General features: G+C 40.7%; 1 protein-coding gene across 2 annotated transcripts in view; it reads left to right on the plus strand.

The window, feature by feature from the left end:
• The first annotated feature begins 1,787 nt into the window (after positions 1 to 1,787).
• Positions 1,788 to 20,494, plus strand: part of LOC148010796 (uncharacterized) — a 44,295-nt gene continuing 25,588 nt past the window's right edge. The window contains exons 1-6 of one of the 2 annotated variants that reach the window (XM_087672029.1): positions 1,862 to 1,918; positions 2,020 to 2,206; positions 16,552 to 16,899; positions 17,224 to 17,317; positions 17,486 to 17,607; positions 17,749 to 17,907. In XM_087672029.1, coding sequence (XP_087528155.1) covers positions 16,588 to 16,899; positions 17,224 to 17,317; positions 17,486 to 17,607; positions 17,749 to 17,907 — 687 coding nt within the window. In that variant the 5' untranslated portion in view covers positions 1,862 to 1,918; positions 2,020 to 2,206; positions 16,552 to 16,587. Of the gene's footprint in view, positions 1,919 to 2,019; positions 2,207 to 16,551; positions 16,900 to 17,223; positions 17,318 to 17,485; positions 17,608 to 17,748; positions 17,908 to 20,494 lie in introns of both variants that reach the window. The other variant, XM_087672028.1, reaches the window with a different exon arrangement.

The following is a 20,494-nucleotide window of genomic DNA, read 5'->3' on the forward strand; positions in this document are numbered from 1 at the left end:
TGATATAGAGGATGACCAACATGCTCAAGCAATCATAATGCTACACTTAGATGAATCCATGATTCATCATGTTAATCAACTAAACACTGCTAAAGAAAAATGGGATGAGCTTGAAAAGCTCTATGGAGCCATTGGCAAAAATACTAAAATCTTCCTTAAAATTGAATTCTTTAGCTTGGAATATCGTTCAGGAGAAGATTTGGGAAAATTCATTTCTCATATGAAGGGACTTATGGCACAGCTTACTTCTGTACAAGCTCCAATACATGAAGAAGATGCTATTGCTATTCTCCTAAAAGCTGTAAAACAGGTGTTTCCTACTCTTGTAACAACTCTCACCAACATTCCAGATCCTACTTTGGCAAGTACCATTCAATCCTGTTTGGATGAAGAAAAGAGGAACCATAAAGAAAGCAGCAACAGTCAGGCAACTTCAAATTCCTGTAAGTATTGGTTCATACAATTCTCACTAGATGTTTTTTTTGTAAGAAAAAAGGACATCTTGTAAACAACTGCTGGAAGAAGTATCCCGAGAAAATGAAATGTAACAAGTGTAAGAAGACATGGCATATCACTAGTAAATGCCCCAACACTCTTGAAATACCCAAAGAATTGGTGGCCAACTATGCCTCCAATCCATCTGAAGATCGACTATTTTGACCATTTTAAATCATCTATCTAAAACAACCTTGTAAGCCTGATTTATAAAGGCATCCCAAAAAGGGGGGGAATCTCTTACATGCTTTGTAATCCAATGCCACCCTGGCATTGAGGGGGGGTGTTAGAAGACATGCATAGAAACCCACTGTAAGCAAGGGAGTATAAGGGCAGATGAGTGTAAATAGCCCTAGGGGCAGGGGAAACCCTAACCCTAGCTTGGCAAAGGCTATATAAACAGCCTATGGGTCACTATGAAGTGTGAGAGAGTGTACCCAAGTTGTACTCTAAGCAACTTAGTAAGCAAGATTTCATTCTTGTACTTTGAGCTCTCTTCTCCCTCTTGTGCACACATTCCAATGCTGCAACTCTGGTTTACAACACATTTAAGAGAGGAAAAGGTCCTTATCTTGCTACCTTTGATAACTCTTCATACCTAGCAATATGCGTGGGCTTAAACTTATTGCCACTTTGCCAAATATATTTAAGGACATGATAGAGAGAGACAAAAGGGGGGGATTCAATCCTTACTAGTAATTGCGTGCACACACACATACATAGAGTGGTTAAGGTTAGAATATGTAATATCTCATGAAATAAAATGGCCGGGGGGGGGGGGGGGGGGAGTTTGAAGATACTTTGTAACGAAATTGTAATGTTCATGCACCTTTGATGCAAATAGGGTTTATCAACTTAGTTTGAGGATGGAGAATGTTAGATGACTTTTAGATAGACAAAGAGACACACATAAATGTGTATGTTGAAAAGAGAAACAAGGTTATGAGAAGTGCACTTACTGTTACACACAAAGCACATTACCATCTCATGTGAAGCACACTATCCTTCATTCATTGTTTGTGAGCAAAGTGAAGTCACACAATTGCTTCCCTTCGACACAAAAAACATGAAGCAAGTGAGATGTAGTGTTGCAAGCTTCGCTTTAATGCAATGACACATGAAGGGTGGCTAGCAAGCCTAGTGGGCAATAGCTTGGGGGTCAATATCTAACCAAACATGTTAATATATAGAAAAATGTTAATATATAACCGAGTGAGGAACAGCCTTGCCAGCACGGTGTTGCGGGCAAATGTTAATATATAGAAAAATGTTGTATATAGAATAGATTTTAAATAGACTGCCCTATGACATTATAGGCCTAGCTACATTCGACTGAGCTGATCATTTTCCTTTCGGGGGGAAGAAGCGAGACCGAGGCGAACAGATGCTCGATCTTCTTACGTACTCATTTGCCTGACATCCGGTTCGATCTGATACTCCTGTCTTTTTGCATGCTTGTTCGCGTTAGATGCTCTGTTCTTTGATCAAGAAAATGAAGGAGGCTGGGGTCTTTTGCTGCCACAGGGGAGCTGTTAAACATCTTTGCACTGTGCACGCAGCCGTTTCTCGTCCTGCCATTGTCTTGCCATGCCCCGGATGTCCGTGCACAGTCATATATGTGTATTGCTTATGGGAGATCAATGCTATTGTTCATGCCATTCTCAGGAGGAGGGGTCAGCTGGGATTTTCAGCTGGACGTCTCTCTTTTCATGTAAGCTCGTTGTTTTTGCTTGCAGACATGGGAAATCCATATAATTCAGCCATTGCCGGCGTCAAGATTCGCAAACACGATATGCGCAATCTAATTATTAGCTCTCAGACCAACGCATCTATTCGACTCAAGTTGTCTGACTACGGGCCTGAATCACCAGTCCCTCATAAAGAGAAATCCCTCTCTACCTAGAAGTTAGAATTTTGGCTGTCCTCTCGTTAGTCTGTTGGTACTAGCTGGCCTTGTCGGTACTAGCTAGGTACTGGCTAGCTGGCCTTGTCGGTACTAGCCGGCCTTTTATTTGTAGTTCTGAACCGACATACTCTTCGAGAAAAGGTGGAAACACCTTCGATAGTAGGGAGTAAAATAAAAAATAAAAAATAAACTATTATGATTGTGGGTTTGGTTGTATTGCCTCTCCATATATCCTCTATCCTCTATATTCTCTTTTTCTCTCCAAATGGCTTCTTTGTGCACTTCTACAGATGATAAGTTACATGGACTTTGACTATTTTACATGACGTGTTGTGATGAAAGCTTGGTTTGTGTGTAAAAGCTGATTCGGTATATTGTATGTGGAGCTATTCCTCGGTCTTTAGTGTTTTTTTCCTCTTTCCGATGATTCTGATGAGGATAACTATGAGGAAGCTATGCTTACCTAGGATTCAGATGATAAGAGAGAGAAGAGTTATTCCGAGAGGCTGCACAATTTCCTCTATCTCGATCCTCGACTTAAGCATCTTCTCTTACACTCTTCCATCTTGAATCTATTCCGTCTTCTTAATCTCTTGAGTCTATTTGCGGACGATGGTCTCCAAGCGAAGAATGTCATGTGTGGATGGCAATCCTACAACCAGCAACGAAGCTTTGGGCGAAGGCATCACTGTCAATCCAATTGCGGTTCCGGTCGTAAGTAATGTATTTCTAAATTGATAGATGCTTGCTTTGATTCTCACATAAGATAAGTTTGGCTCCGTACTTTGTTGTCCTAGAATAGGTTATTGAAAATGATAACTCGCATCTCAAATATTCAAATATGAAGTTTGTGAAGTGCTTGTATTAAGGGGAGTTGAATTGCACCTAGTTGCTATGCGATGAATCCATACATAGCATAAGGAGCATATGGGACTCTTAAGTATTGAGCATCGATGAGTCTTTGATTAATCTTTACCGAGGACAATATTGTTTAAGGTTCACAAATGCATATAGACGGTACATACATGGAAGAGATTATGTAAACTTTACATCAATGACATACAACTCCTTGCCTTACGAGAAAGGAAGATAAAGTCAAGATAAAGGGAAAGACTAAAAAATAAATGTCACTTAGAGAAGATGCATAAATGCTCTTACTAGATTGATTAATTTGCATTGGAATGATAGGACTTATGTCGTGTATAGTATTTGAACCTTTAGTATATGCCTTAGCCAAAAGGAGGTAATGTTAGGTAAATTTTACTCTTTGGTTCCAAGGAGGAGAGCGAATATATGATAAAATTGTTATCACGTCTATTCTTGTATTGTTTGGGAAAAATACAATTAGTTTTGTTGGTTGATTGAACAACACCCTAAATGTTTTTCTTTCAATCAATTGATTGTTGCATTGTGATTTGGATAAATATTCCAAGGCTTGTGTTGATGGCAAATGCATGGCAGGGGTCTGTAATGATAAGTTGCCATGGGAATAAATGAATGTTTTCCTAGAAGATGATATTAGGGCTGATTGCCTTGATTATACTTGATTCTTAATTGGATTAATGTTGGGATATGAAGGCCTGGTGACCTCCGTGTATATAGTACACGCACACTGTACATGTGAACGCACCCTTTACGTGCCCCAAGTATAAATACATTTTATTCTGTGTACCAACACATTGGTTGGTACACTCTTATCGTCTCAGACTTTCACTTTGCTCACACTCTCTCCAACCGTCATACTCATACGCTCCTGCTCGATCTCAAACTCTCTTAGCTGTGTCCTTCCCAGTTCAACAATTGGTATTAGAGCCAAGACTCTGCACGCTTCCAAGATTGAGGCGACGGCTGCTGGGCTTACGGCAGCAGGCGTGTAGTAGCAGTCAATAAGCGATTGTAGCAGGAAACCAGTAGACCAGTGTGACGAAGTGCAGGCGACAGCTGTGCAGTGCAACGATTGACTGGTGGATAGAACCAGCATTGGCGGACGATAGCTGTGTAGTGCGACGTCAGACGTGACGGGGTGTAGAGGTTGTGTGACGGGCGACAGGCAGGCGGCGCCGACAGGCAAGTGCGACGTCAGACGTGACGTGGCAGGGTCAACGGAACCCCCCCCACCCCCGTCATTTCGTAAATCCCAGACTTTTAAAAAAAAATCTTTTCTTGAATCCCTCCTTGGCGGGAGTTCACACACCAGAGGCACAATTTCAAAATCTGTGCAAATCTAGCCACAGAATTTGGGGCTTTTCCCAGATTTGGTATCATTCATGCCTGCCAGTGACTTTTGAGTCAGAAATTGCAGACATCGCGAGCGGTGACTTCAATTACATTGGGGATTTTGCCAATTTTGTCGAAATTTTGCATTTTTGGGTAACATTTCCTAACATTAGATCCTAGAAATTTGGGGCTTTTCATGTATTGGCAAAGCTTTACTCAGCTGGGTCAGATTGATTGACATTCATGCAATTTTGGATTTGAAATTTTGGGGATTTGCACAGAATTTTGGTAAATTACTGCATCTTTTGCCTGTGCAGTGAGACTGATTAATGTATAAACAACAGATATTTATTTCTGGTTGAGAAAAAACAGCAGGGTATTTTGCTGGTTCAGCTTGTGCTTCCGTAAGATTAGTGCATTTACTCTTGTGTTCGTGATAAAATGGCTGCAACTTCTTCCAGTTCAGACATCAAGAGTTTGATGGAGATCAAATGGTTTGATGGTCATGACTTTGACCTTTGGAAAGACCGTATGCAGGGCATTTTGTTCCTGAAGGATTGTGAGGATGCTTTGCACGAAGATAAATCCTCACTAATGTCTGATGCAGATTGGGCTAGAGTGAATAAAAAGGCTGTGGCTTACATAAAGATGGGTGTCACTGATGACATTCTGACATTAAGGGTTTAGACACAGGTTATGCAATATGGGAGAAGCTGAAGACTACTTATGAGATCACCACACCTGTTAATCAGGTGCATTTAATGCGCAAGTTGGTGAATATGCGACTGGATGAGTGAAAGCTTGCAGCCGAGCACTTGAGTGCATTTACAGGGATTCTAAATCAGCTCAAAGATGCAAACTTGGACTTTGATGATAAGTTGAGGGCGATCTTTTTGATCATGACACTGCCGGACTCGTGGGAAACCTTGGTGGTTTCACTCAGCAATAACCCCAATCTCTCATATGATGGGGTGAGGGGTTCTATCTTGAATGAAGAAATTAGACGTATGCCTAGTGGAGAAGACAACAACTCAGCTTATAATGTAAGAGGCAGGGTTGAAAAGAAAAATGCATATGCAAGGCAAAGAAACAGGAGCAAGAGCAAAGGAAAGGATAAGAGTGACATTACTTGCTATCATTGTGGTCGGAAGGGCCACAAGAAACCTGATTGTAGGTACTACAAGAAGGAACAAGAGAGAAAGAAGAATGTAGGAGATAAAAAGAAGAAGGAAGAAAAGACAGATGCATTGGAGACATCCAAAGGCAAAGAAAAGGCCAATGTGGCCTCTAGTGTGGTCATAGAGGAGCTTTCAGATATAGAGGCTGATGTATTATGTGCAGTTGATTATGATGCACTTGTATGTCACATGCAGGATATGCAGATTACCAAGGTTATGTGATTGATGCACTCTTGTCAGTTGATGATGGTGTCACTCAAACTTGGATTGTAGACTTTGGTGCCTCTTTCCATGTAACTCCTTGCTTGGAGTGTTTTGCTATCTTTAATGCAGGCAGTTATGGAAAGGTGTACCTTGGAAATAACCATGCTTGCAGCATTGATGGGATTAGCACCGTACACTTGTCTTTAGACAATGGTCAAGAGCTTGTGTTGAAAGATGTCAGATATGTGCCTGGCATTAAAAAGAATTTACTGTCTGTTGGTCAGCTTGACTTGCATGGCTACACCACACTGTTTGGTAGTGGTTTGTGGAAAGTAAAAAAGGGTTCCATGCTGATTGCAAAAGGAACCAAGAAGGGCACATTGTATTGTTTGCATTGTAAAGCCTTGAATGGCAAGTTTCTTGTAGTTGCTGAAATTTGCAGCCACTTGGAGTTACGGCATAAGAGATTAGGCCATATGAGCCAAAAAGAACTTGATGTTCTTACCTCTCTGAAGAGTGGAAAAGGCTCTAAACTTGATTTTTGTAATGAGTGTCAGTTTGGAAAGCAAATAAAAAATTCCTTTTACTCTGGTGTCTCTCGTAATTCCAATGTCTTGGACTTAGTGCATTCTGATGTATGTAGTATGCCCGTGAAATCATTGGGTGGTGTTGCATATTTTGTCTCCTTTATTGATGATTGTTCCAATAAGATTTGGGTGTACTTGCTGAAAAAGAAAAGTGAAGCGTTTGCTGTTTTTAAAACTTTTCATGCATTTGTGACTACTCAGATAGATAGAAAGCTGAAATGCTTGAGAACTGATAATGGGGGTGAGTTCACATCGATTGAATTCAAGTCATTTTGTGACTTACATGGTATTAAGAGGGAGCTTACAACCCCTTACAGTCCTTCAAATGGAGTGACTGAAAGATATAACAGGACTTTATGTGAAAGAGTGCGGTGCATGCTGTCCATTGCCAATCTCTCTCATGTATTTTGGGGAGAGGCACTCAAAACCGCGGTTCACATTTGCAACCGCTCTCCAAATAGGTCCTTAAATAATGGCATCCTGAGGAGGTTTGGTCTGGCAAATCGGCCTCATATGACCATTTACGTATATTTGGTTGTGATGCTTTTGTACATGTTAGGGACGAGCTGAGGAACAAACTTGACCCAAAATCCACCAAAGGCATTTTCATGGGCTATGGTGATGAGGGTGAATTTGGCTACAGCATGTGGTTACCTCAGTCCAAGAAAATTATTCGCAACTGTAATGTTGTGTTTAATGAGGCAAAATTTCTGAAAGGCTCTTTAGCCTCTAATGAAGATATGAAAAAGGTGAAATTTCAGAGTTTGCAGCCACCCATAACTTCAGAAAATGAGCCTCAAGGTGCTGTACCACAGGCTGAAACTGATGATCAGCTGGTTACTTTTGAGCCAGATGATGATGGACAACAAATAGAAGCACAAGGAGGTCATGGACAGTAAGATAAGCTTGCTGATTATGAAAATGTAGGTGCTGGAAATGAAAATGAAGAGCATGAAGTGCATGCTGAAAATGGTTTACAGCAACAAATGAATGCTGAAAATAATATACCTCCTGATGTAGATCCAATTCCTGAAAATGTTGATCATTGGGTACGCAGGTCTACACGCGTAAGAAGGCAACCACATAGGTTTGACCCCTCCTTGCATTATGTGATGCTTACAGATGAGGGTGAGCCTCTTATATACAAAGAGGCCAAGTCATCTGAGTTTAGCAGTAAGTGGGAGCTAGCTATGCAGGAAGAGATTAAATCTCTATATGCAAATGATACTTGGGATCTTGTGTCATTACCAAAGGGAAGGAAGCCACTTCCAAACAAATGGGTGTACAAAGTCAAGACAGTTGATGGGAAACCCAAGTACAAGGCAAGGCTAGTTGCCAAAGGTTATGCACAAAAGAAAGGGATTGACTTCCAAGAGGTCTTCTCACCTGTTGTGAAGATGACCACTTTACGTGTGCTTTTTGCTCTTATTGCTGTTTTTGGATTTAGAGCTGTATCAAATGGATGTAAAAACAACTTTCTTGCATGGTGACATTGATGAGAAAATCTACATGAAACACCCCAAGGGCTTTGTAGTTCCTGGAAAAGAGCAGATGGTGTGTAAGCTAAAACGCAGCTTGTATGGGCTGAAGCAAGCACCATGGTAGTGGTACAAAAAGTTTGATACTTTTATGCTATCTCTTGAGTTTACACGCAGCCATGCAAATCATTGCTTGTACATGAAAAAGGATACAGATGGCAGCCCCATAGTACTTGTTTTGTATGTGGATGATATGTTACTAGCTGGGAAAAGAAAGACCAGCTTGGATGCTCTCAAAAATCAGCTGAAATCAGCTTTCTCCATGAAAGATTTGGGGAATGCAAAGCATATTTTGGGCATGAGGATTCGTAGAGATAGAATGCAATCAGCTTTCTCCATGAAAGATTTGGGAAATGCAAAGCATATTTTGGGCATGAGGATTCGTAGAGATAGAATGCAGAAATTGCTATTTTTATCTCAAGAAAAGTACATTGGAAAGGTACTGGACAGATTTAACATGGCTGAAGCTAAGCCTTTTGGGATACCCTTACCTCCTTATCTCAAGCTTAGTAAGGCCAACAGCCCGAAAGATGACGTGGAAGCAAATGCTATGAAGGGAGTTCCTTATGCATCAGCTTGTGGCTCTCTTATGTATGCTATGGTTGCTACTTGTCCAGACATTGCTCATGCAGCGGGAGTTGTTAGTAGGTTTATATCAAATCCTAGCAAAGCACATTGGGAGGCTGTCAAGTGTATTCTTCGATACCTTAAGGGTACACAAAGAAAAAGTATTTGCTATGGGTAGGGTGCACTTAGTTTGCAGGGTTATTGTGATGCAGACATGGCAGGTGACTTGGACACTTGTAGGTCCACCAACGGGTACGTCTTTACAGTTGCTGGTGGGGCTGTTTCTTGGTGTTCCAGGTTGCAAAACATTGTTGCACTGAGTACCATTGAAGCTGAATACCAAGAAACAGCCCCACCAGCATGTTCTGAGTGGTAGGAGAAGCTATATGGTTGAGTAAAACATTGTTGGTACGTGGTACCATTGAAGCTGAATACCAAGAAACAGTACCATATACATAATTCTCCTGTATGGGCAGGAGACAAAGATTAACTTGAAGATAAATTAAGGAACTTGTTTGTCAAAAGGATTGCTTGTTTTATTTTCGTGCTTGTGCCATAAATTACGCGAACAAACCTTGTTCCCTAAAAGGCTTAATTAATGACGCTAATTTTAAATGTCGTACATAAATGTGGTAGGACCTAATTAGAAAACTAAAGCTATTAAGGGAAGCGGATGGACGGAATCCCCGACGGGTCCGTCCTACGGTTGGGTGGTCCCAGAGAATTGGGAGGCTTCTCACAAGGTTTTACCGATGATGACTTTATGTATTGTTAAGTTAGAACCCGATTCATGCCTTTTTAGGGGACCGGAATGGGACTATGCCTTACGGGCAGAGAGGTTGAGCGGCACATCTCTCTCGTTTTCCATTCTCTTTGAACTAAGTGCGGTATGGATCTGCTTGGGATTGGGTATTTGTGCATAAAGTAGGATGTCCAAAACCCAACGCTAAAATGCTGCTAGGAGACTTTGGCCCTAGGAACTCAGATTTCAAGTCGATCCTAGTGGGTTCGCGGCCGCGGGCGTTCCGTTGCGAGGGGGACTCGGGAAACCTTAGGCGACAAACCCCGTGACATTCCATGGGAGTGCCAAGCGGCATCGCTTAGACTCGTCTCCCAATGGACCGCTAAAAGCGTGCCGGGACAGTCGATAGGCGGGCACGTTACAAACGGTAGGGTGGTCCCGATTAGTTGGGAGCTTTTCTGAACTAGAAATAGAAATAGAAAGATGATAAATTGACCAACTAGTCGTTAGGGAGAATCGACTTGCATTGTTTTAGGGGGCCGGAATGGGATTTTGCCTTACAGGTAGGAGGGTTGATATATTGCTCTCGCCTTCGTCTCCCATTCTCTTTGAACCAAGTGCAATGGCAAGTCCACTTCAGATCGAGTAAACCTGTAGAAGTGGGAACTTGAAATTACTGACGCTAGTTGGCTGTTAGGAGACTCGTTTGATTTTAGGATCTTGGAAATTCAAGTCGATTCTAGTGGGTTCTTCCGGAACTCTCCCGTTGCAAAGTAGACTTAGTAGGGCCTAAGTGACAAACCCCATGATGTTCCAAGGGAGCGCCGGACGGTATCGTTTTTGGAAAACCTACTAATGGACTATTAAAGGGTGTGCGGTGGATTCAGATTGGCGGACACCTCACATGAAACCAACCGTCCTTCTTGGATAGGGTGGTAATTACCCGATCAAGCACTTAATTACAGCAATTAGCAAATAAACATAAATTAAAATGCACACTTTATCTTCAAAATTCTTGGACAATGCACACCCTGTTGGCCCCAAAACTGGCGTCCCTTTCAGTACTTCTTTATCTTCAATTGCTAATGGATTGATTACAAGCTAAGATTTCACAATCTCCTTGGCTAATCCAAAAGCCCCTTGTTGCTCCAACAATCAACAAACAAATTGGGCAATTTGCCTCTTGATTTTCACCTAGGACTTGCTCTAATCGGACTCAAATTGGCCCCAAATTTTATACTCAATGGCGTGACATTTGAAATTTTTGAGAATTTCACAAATTTCAGGTGTTGATTTTAGTGTACGATGCCTTTTCCTGTTGGCATAGGTCCCGAGGTGGCTGTTAAACCCTAATTACTACTGTAAATTAGGGTTTACAACAGAAATCCTCTTGCTATCCACCAAATTTGGCTGAGATCTGCTCCAAATGGCTAAAATAAGCTCAGATCTCTTGAGAATGGGTTGAATAGGTGAGAGAATGCTAGAGAGAAAATTCAGAGTTTCCACAAGGGAAAACCCCTAAAACTGCCTGCAGCCTGCACCAATCAGCATTTAATGTTGTCGCGTGCTGTTTGGAGCCTCCAGGATGCTGTCACCTATTGCTGAATGCTGTTGCCTTCTCGAAATGATGGTCTTCCTATTGTCGCTAGCTCCAGAATGGCTCTTGTATGCTGTCCCAACCTCCCAATGGCTGTGTTCTTTGCAAAAATTGCACAAATAGCTCTCTCTCTCTCTCTCTCTCATACTGAAAACCGATCTGAATGCCCTCCTTTGACGAAGAAGCTCCTCATGGAAATGTAAGGGCTATGTAGCACAAGGGTAGGACAAAAGGAACAAGGTTAAATATGGAACTTTCAGTATATCACAAGGTTGGACTTTAGAAGTTAGAATTAAGTTTACATTGATAATTTCTTTCAATTAAGCAGTTGTCAAATGCAAAGCAGTCCTCTCATTTTTTAATGGTATTGTAGAGAGATAAATGCATCTAGAAAGACATATATTGTTATTTGAATCTCTTTGTCTCTTTGTGGAAGCCAATGTCCAATTTAATTGTTGCCATTCAGTGTGGTTGTTGATTTTATAAGTTTCAACCATGGAGAATGTAATGACCCATGAATCAAGTTGGAACAATGGCCAACCTTCTCCTTCAATCACGGGAAATCCGTGGGGTGGGTCTAGATATCCATTTTCAACAAGTAATACTAAAAATTTTGACTTGAATCGTGTTGGAATAGGTTTGTAGAGCATCTAGGGTTGAGATCCTCTCTTTTTCTCAAAGATTTGAAGCCTCATTCACTTTTAGGATGGTTTTTTTGCAGACAAAGAGAATGCAACAACAACACATGAAGGGAGTTGAGATAGCAGCCAATCTTCTCCCCTATTTGCGAGGAATCTGTTGGGCAACTTTAAATCTCCATGCTCAATAATGTTGGAGATTTCGACCTAAATCTTCTAGGATAGGTTCATATAGCACCTAGGTTTAAGATCCTTTTTTCTTCTCTAAGATCTCAAGACTTATGTGCTTTTTGAACACTTTTGACATGGACAGTGTGTGTTTCTTGCAATTCTATCATGTGAAAGCTTACTGTTTGTGCAAGGACAATGCGGGTATGCAAATAGAATTGTGTAAGACAAGTTTATATGAGGAATGCTCTACAATTATGAGTTTAATTGTTGGATGTGTTTTCTAGGGTTTGGCAGGTTGAATTGCCACGAGGACATGACATTTTATTGCTTTACCTAGCATTTGATTAAATTCAATCAAATGTGCTAATGTGACTTGCACATGTGAGGTGCAAGTTAATGTTTTCACAATGTGGGACCTAGGACCCCGAGATATTAGTTGGTGCTAAAGGCAAAAATTATAATAAGTTACTTGGTGTCATATTGGGCCTAGACCAATCCTTGAAGAGACTACAGTAGTAGGTGATAGCAGTTTGAGGATTGTTTCAGCCAAACAACATCATATTCTATGTGTTCCATCAGTGGAGACAACTTTCATGGCTGTCTAGACAGGGTAGCAACCGATTTCTTCTATTTTCTCGTGATGGAAGTTTGAAATTTCTCTCTCTTTGACATTCTCTCTCATCCTACATCCATTTCTCAAGTTCTCTTAGCATTTTCCAGTAGCGTGAGTCATTAGAGGTGGAGATATTGGAAAATCTCTGTTGTAAGGTGTGATTTACAGCATAAATTAGGGTTTGACGACCACCTTGGAATATGTGCTTAGAATTGAGGTCCTAGGACTTCAATTCCAATAGTTGAAATTAAAGAATTTCAGGGAGATTCAAGAGGCCAGCTAGCCAATGTCAATTTGGGGTTAAATTTGTTTCGTAAAAAGCAGGGTCAAAGCCAATTCCCCAAGCAAACCAAGGGGCAAATTGATTTGAAGGCTTGCTAGCTAGTTTTGATAGCAAGAGGCACTTGGATTAGCGGAGGGGATTAGAGAATATCAGCTGTACTTCATCCATTTGCAATAAAAGCTAAAGAAATATTGCAAGGGGCGCTAGTTTTGGGGACAAAATGTTGTCCATTGTTCAAAATTAAAGTGGTAAAGTGTGCATTCCAATTTATGTGAATTAATTACTTGCTGTAGTTAGTGTTAAATCGGGTTAGTACCACCGTATCTGAGAAGAAAGGCTGGTTTCATGAAGTCTTAGGGTGGATGTTTGAATAGTCTAGAGTTGGTTAGAGTCCAACAATGAAGGCAACAAAGTCATCTAGCACATATAGATTAGTTGTATCAAAAGAAACTATTGGAAATCCAACCTCATTTACTTAGTTTAGAGCTTTCTATTGTAATCATAAAGAGATCCCACAAGGGGTGCCAAGCTTTGCCAAGGCCAATAGATGACGTATGGTGCAAGAGCACCCTGGCTCTAGTAGTTGAGTGTGTCGTAAAGTTGCTGAATTTACTATTTGGAATTAAGTGCTTGCTTTATTGTGGTTTATTGTCCTTGGGGTGCCTGAAGGTTGGATTCAGGCACCTTGAGCCATGGGAGGCAAGTATTATAGAGAGCCTTTCTTGGAGAAGCCATCTTGCTGAGTTACTACTTCTCTTCAGCTTGTTCAGATGGATTGGTGTGGCCGTTTGCACTCTGTTGTCAGCCAATGCTATTTAGCTTGGTTGATTGTTGATGGCTTTTCTAGATATGTTTGGGTTTTTTTCCCAAATGCCAAGTTAGAGGCACTGTAGATCTTGTGTAATTGGAAGAGGATGGTAGAGAGGCATTCTACTCACAAAGTTTGGACAACTGAAACAGATCAGGATGCTGAATTCATGTCCCATGAGTGTACTGATAATATTGTGCATCCTATGGTATTCAGGTGGAGTATGCTTGATAGATTAAGATAGTGCTAGAAATGGCTGCCTCCATGCTTGAGCACGCAGCGCTACCTCATTTCCTTTAGGCTGAGGAAGTTGCCATTGCTGTGGTGCATATCCACACTTTTTCTCCTTCATTTGCTGTTCCACATGTGACTCCCTACGAGGCTTACAGCCATTTGTTACTCATTTCAGGGTCTATGGATGCGATGCCTATATGTGAATTCCAAAGGAAGTATCACATCTTCATTGGCTATATAGTATAGCCAGCTACCTTGGATATAGGCTCTATGATCTAGAGTTTGGACAGGTTATTGTTGGCAAGGATGTGATATTGGTTGAGGATGCTATTCAATGCACCCTTCTGCTAGGTGGTCCTTTGTCTTCATGGAAGTATTGATCATTGCAGATTAACCTCTTCCACCCATCTTTCACCTTTGTTTCTTGCTCTGCAGAGGATTCCCACCCCCCTGCTGGTTGCAAACTCACTTCTTTTTGTGAAACGAATGTTCCGGTTAAGTTAACGTATGTGATGCTAGCAAGAAGGCGAGCACCATAAAGAATGTATTAGAAACATTGAGAAAACACATGAGAAAGTTTGAACAAAGGGGAATTTGTCTGGAAAACATACACCCCATCAAAAACATGTGCAAAAGAGAGTATTGGAATAGGAGCATTATCATGAAGTCTAAATCATTTATACAATGATTGCTGAAGAGATTTCCTGAAAAAATAAAATGGATCAATTAAAACATCATCGAAGACTCCGAGTCTTCCAAATGGTCCAAAATGCCAAAATCAGACCCAAGCCAAACAGTGAGAGAAATCTCTAGGAGCTACAGGTAAAATCCAAAACATCCAAGTGCTTGCCAAATGTGGAAGAATCTCTCTCTCAAATAAACTATTGAATGGCAGAACTACGGAATGTAAGGGACTGCTTGCAAAGGCAATAATCTTTGACATGCTGAAGTAGCACTTGCCCCTCTTTGCAAGAACACTAGATGGCAATACACCCACCAGACATCTCCTAAAGGAAGGTCTTGGATTTTAAAGGCAGCTTGCATTTCCATATGGAACATAAGATTTTCATCCACCATTTTAAAGAACGAGTTATGTACCAAATTTGATTAGCATGATCCTTTATCCAATCAAAAGGAAGAACAATGCTTATAAATTGAGTTGACAGTGGCCAACTACAAAGGTAAAGGGCAAGCATTTAGTAAACAATGCTGGAAACTCCAATTAACCAACCTGAATTGAGAATCCAGAGGAGGAATAGATTGGAAAGGCATGATAAGATCTCTGATTTTCCTTCCAACAAGCTTGTAGTGCATGCCCAAATGATAAAAAGTAAAGCTAGTACCAAAAGAGAGAACATATCCATGATTATCCACCACATCATGTATAAAATGTATCCCTTTTTTAGTTGGAAAATAAGCTCTTTTGGTTCTCACAAAGCAAGAGGCAAATCAAACAGCTTGCTCCAGTGAATGCTTTAAAGATGAATCAAATTGGCAAGCTATATTCGCCTAGGTGTGATTGTACATCTGCCAGAATTTGTTTCCAATAGATGAATCAAATTGGCAAACATGTGAGTCCAAGGCTGAAGCTGCAAATTCAAACAATAAAGCAACTATGGCTACTGTGAAGCTTGGGAGGCTCAACTGAAAACAATCTAATCCCTTTCATGCCCTTGGAAAATATCTAGTCTTCTCCATATTATAAATTGGACTAAACACTATATATATGCTATTGTAATTGAATGCACAATTTGAAGGTGAACATGCAGAGGCCATGTGGGTAACTTTTGGCAATCACAATTAACACGAAGCTTTTGCACAACCCAACCATCATTTGCTGGAGTGATATTCCATTTCAAAGGATATCCCAAATGTCAAACAAAGTGATCACAAAGGGGGAACCTCACGAAGCCAAAGGAGGTGATGCCATTGGTGTTCAGACATAGAAGAAGTTTTGATTTATGGAATCAACCTTAATACTGGCAGCCAAACCAAGAGCTCCTAATGCTTTCATCAAGGTGGCAACATCCCTTTCGTCATTGCTTGGCATTAAAAATAATCATCATCATATGCTTGTGGCAGAAAATGAAAACCATTTGGCAGTTCAAGTCCATGAAAATGCCCAACAGCATTCAGAGAATCTATATAGTATATATACCATTAATTTTTTTTTTCCTGCTTATAATATCTTTGAAAAGGACGGGAAAGTCTGTTCAAACATTTTGACTAGCTATAAACAAATGATTGTACCTCAATTTTCTGTAAGGTATTCAGCAAACTTGTACAGTAGGTGCATTTGGCTTTCTCGTGAAGCTTGAAAGTTCATCTAGTAGGGTGAGGATGATAGTCGCACAAAAATGTTGTTCTTATTGGGATATGCAGTCACCACTTTGGTAGGTAATTCAAAAAATTACTGGGAAGTCCAAGAAAGGAAGATTGACATACAATGTACGATTATTTCAACTTGGAAACAACCAAGCATACTTAGTGAAAATACTGTAAATCTTATTGAAGAGGAAATATCATGTCAATAATAAGCCAAGCATTAAACCTGAGCTGGAGTGATATATATATGGACTATAAAGACTGGGTCAGATGGGGACATCAAAGAAGTCTGTTCATGAAGAACTCCGTGGATGATAGTGAAGCTATACCCTGTATTGGTAATGCCATGAATAGGCTAGTCTTAGAAGCAATGGTGTCAACATTTGTTTGTGCATTTTACTGCAAATTTTAAACAGGTGTTCTAGTCCTAATGCAGTGTTCTGTACAGGTTCTTATTTTTTATGAATGCAGTTGTGCTTCTACTATGGGATCAGTTAATGGGGTTTCTGAAGCAGACTATTTGGAAGCCCAACCTCTTACAGAACCTGCAGCTTCCTCAGAGTATGAGGAAAGTATCGGAGCTGGGAAAGTTCTACACCGAGCAACATTTGACAGATTTGAGAGGGAATTCTTACAGTACGAAACTTTACAGTGGATTCTGATTTCCCTGCTGTTGATACTTGCATGGGGCATTGGTGTTCTTTTATTGGTTTACACACCTATCAGAAGATATGTCATGAGGCGAGATTTCCGATCACGCGAACTCTATGTGACCTCTGATGCAGTAGTTTACAAGGTTGGTTGAGGTAAATGTGCTTAAAGATGCTATGTTTTTGTTTTTCCCTTACCTACTTGTTCTTCTGACTGTGTGATGACAGTTGAGGAACATGCCACTGTCTGTGTGCCGGGATTGTGGCTGTAATATTATGTGCTTGGGATGGGATAACATTGTTAATGACCATTTTGCCCCTTCTTGTGTGGCTCAGAATATAATGCTGCTATAAAGCACCATAGGTACAGAAGCTTGTTTAGTGCAGGAGGTTTTAAGAGCCATGGATACAGGCACATCAACAGCTACTGCTTTCTTTAGTTGCCCATTTTTCCTTCTCTGTGCTGACAGGTGACAAGGCCAGTCTTCGTACCATGGTTAGGAGTTTCCAAGATGGAAAAATGCATCCTTTTGCCACTGATCACGGATATAGTTGTTGAGCAAGGTATTCTAAAGAATTATGCTATATATGTTAGCAGCTAACTGGTAAGGCTGAAGATATGCCTAAAACATTCTGTTGAGTGAGGCTAAGAGAACATTAGTTATATTGGGATGTATGCTGTTATAGTGTGCAGTGTCTGGTTCAGTAGTTGCTTATTGTTTCTTGCCACAGGTTGCTTACAATCCCTATTTGGTTTGCATTCAATACGGATTGAAACTCTTGGCCAAGGGAGTCCTCTAGCAGCCTACAATGTTCACATATGTGGCATGACTCATCCTAGACAGCTTCGGAAGGTCTTTGTCACTGGTTTTGTATAGTCGCAGTGCTCATGAATTGATTTAGAAATTAGGCATTTAAAGTTCAAGATAAAGCTAGTTAGTATTGAACACATTCGATTTAAAAAGTCTGATTAGTTTCTGCAACCTCATCTGCAGGTTATTCTTGCTGCAGCAACAATGTCCAGGAAAGATGGTAATTTGCCTCTTGATAGCTTTAGGCATGAAGGAAAAATGATTCTGGGTTTACCAGGACACAGTTCAGAGAGTGGCAACCTTTCACCATCGTTGGCTTTATCCCGATCAATATCTAGACAGGCAAGTTGGAATTGCTCTGGCATGTCTGTTTTCTTTGTGATATTGATTTGGGTCCCTCCCTTCTTACATGAAACTAGCAAATCTCACATCATGGTTCTAAATCACGTGGAAAGTATTTTATTTTGGTTCCTCAATCTAGAGTTACCTTGAATCCAACCGCATCGATCAGATCCATTATCTTGATTCTTGATCAATTAATTTGAGGTGCATGCTGTGTCCTTATGAGGGACTATAGTTGGAGCAACCTTGTTGCCCAAAAAGAAAAGCCTTACCCTTTACAAGGCAGCCCAAATATTACAAGATTGATACCAAGTTCCTAACTCACTGAGTTAGTGTATGATCCCATTATGTTAAATCAACGGAAGATAGAACTAATAAATTTGTTTCTTTGTTGAGAATCTGCACCAACCCTTGAGACTCTTACCAATCCGAAGTGAAGATTCTCATGGGATACCTTAAGAGTCAACTGGAAAAAAGTCAAGCCATATCAACATCCTATGTTATATAAGTTTGGCTGCATAGATCATTGATGAAGGAAACCTAATTGTTGATGGAAGATCACGCCTTGTTTTGGAACAATCATATAGAAGGAGCAAAGAGCTGGCTTAAAAGCATGGATTTATTATTAAATACATCTCATTTTGATGGTGATAAATTCCTACAGCTGTCCCAAGGGCCCTTGGCCTTCAACCAAAGGGAATAGTTGGTGCCATCCAACTTCTGGGCCTCTGATAAATTGATCAGAGCAGGAGCTTTTGCGGCTATTGCTTGAGGATGTAGACAAGGAAGGCTCCCCAATTCAACAGAAAGTGGACGGCAGCTGGAGGCAGAAGACACTCATAAAAAATGCCATAGCTGAATAGGAAATGAGTACCTTCTTTGATAGGCAGTATTGCGTAAGGTGGCTGTCCACCCAAATGCAAATGGCCTGCTCCTTTGGTGCGAAAAACATGGATATTTGGTGCTTGGTGCTTAGCAATGTAAAAAGCATTCACTTAGCTGATGTCAATGTCCTCATGGCTGTGAACACAAACTTGGCTATCTTGGTCAAGGTTGAAACGCAGATTTTCAGATGTGTTGGGACCACAATGAGCTTTAAACCTCCTGAAGGTTCCAGAAGGCAAAGGTGAGACTGAGAATGGAGTTGCCCAGCTCAAACACAGGTATGAACAGTGGAAACTGCAGGTTGTACCTGCTGTTTGGAGATGGACAGCACACTTTGGGCGGAGAAACTGTGAGTACGCATGCAGAAGCAACAGGGAAACTGAGAGAGAAAGAGAAGAACACGGATAATGAGACTCAAAACCCGTATAATCCTGAATGAAACAGGACTGCATATGATGCTGCTGCTGATAGGAGAGGATGAAAATCTGATGATGAGAGGAGAGAACGCTGGCCAGAGAAGGATGCTGTGAACAGCAGGAAAAGATGACCATGATAAGGTGAAGAAGACGTGATTGACAAAAATGGGGAGGCAGGCATAAATAGCCTAAAAGTCAAAGCTAACCAGCCTGTTTGAAATAGGTTGGACTGTGAAGAACAACCATTTGCCCCAGTGAAAAGTGCTAACTGATCCATGAAAAGGAGAAAAAGCTGACTGACCAAAAGGGCCTGAGCAAAAAGGGTGAAAATTTTCTGATCTTTGGAGGATGCCATGTGGCAGCATCATGACCAAGGAGAAACATGACAGCGAATGCTGCACAACCAATGTGAGCTAAAAATGCATTAGCTTCACTTAAACAGCCCCAAAACATGCTTAATTAAGGAAGAAACCTTGTTTATTTAAAAGAAATGTGTTCCTAGAGAGTGTCTGTATCCCATAAGCACAAACTCACTTGGGAGGGCCCAAACTTTCTATAAATAGGTATGCTGCCCTCTATTCAGTCTTAATCTCATTTTTGCAGGCTTCAGGTGTTTTCAGTTTGCTGTCCACACCCCGTTCACGGAGAATATTGCAGTCCAAGTTGTTGCCATAATTTTGAAAAATTAAGAAACTTGGCAAAACAAATCAAGTAAAGTTTTCCCATAGAAAATTCAATAGCCTCAAAAAGGAAGAAGTAGGGAATGCAAATCCTTAGAAATTATTGGCTGTCAAAATCAAAGTCATTGAAAAATCTTTTTGATTAAGTTATAACCAGCCTTATAAATTAATGTTTTTAGTAGCATTAATTGCTTAAGAAATATTGACTGCAAAGGATTGGATGATTGATGGTTTTTGATTTTCGAAACCTGGATGTAATTGCGATTTCTTCACTAATGGAAGAAAATATTCTTGCTCAGATTTAGGGCGATTTTAGTGGTTGACTTTCCCTTGGGATCAACTGCTAGAGCTCGAACATGGTGGATATATTTTTGGTTTGTCTTTAGAGTGTCTGATCTACACCTAGGACAGACGGTCCAGTACGGAAGATTTCTTCCTATGGCGACTCATAACCATGAGAGACTTTGGTCGGAACTTATTCCTAGAATATATAGGCAGTTCTAAGACAGAGAAGAAATCTGTACTGTTATCAATGCGGTTTACATTAGATTTGGGAGATGCAAGCTGGAAACGCTTCTCTGGCTTTTGAGAGCGGATACAACTTTG

The sequence above is a fragment of the Lygodium microphyllum genome, chromosome 29, assembly GCF_053477565.2.
Source record: "Lygodium microphyllum isolate KBCC chromosome 29, Lygodium_microphyllum_v1.1.10, whole genome shotgun sequence".
Lineage (NCBI taxonomy): Eukaryota > Viridiplantae > Streptophyta > Polypodiopsida > Schizaeales > Lygodiaceae > Lygodium > Lygodium microphyllum.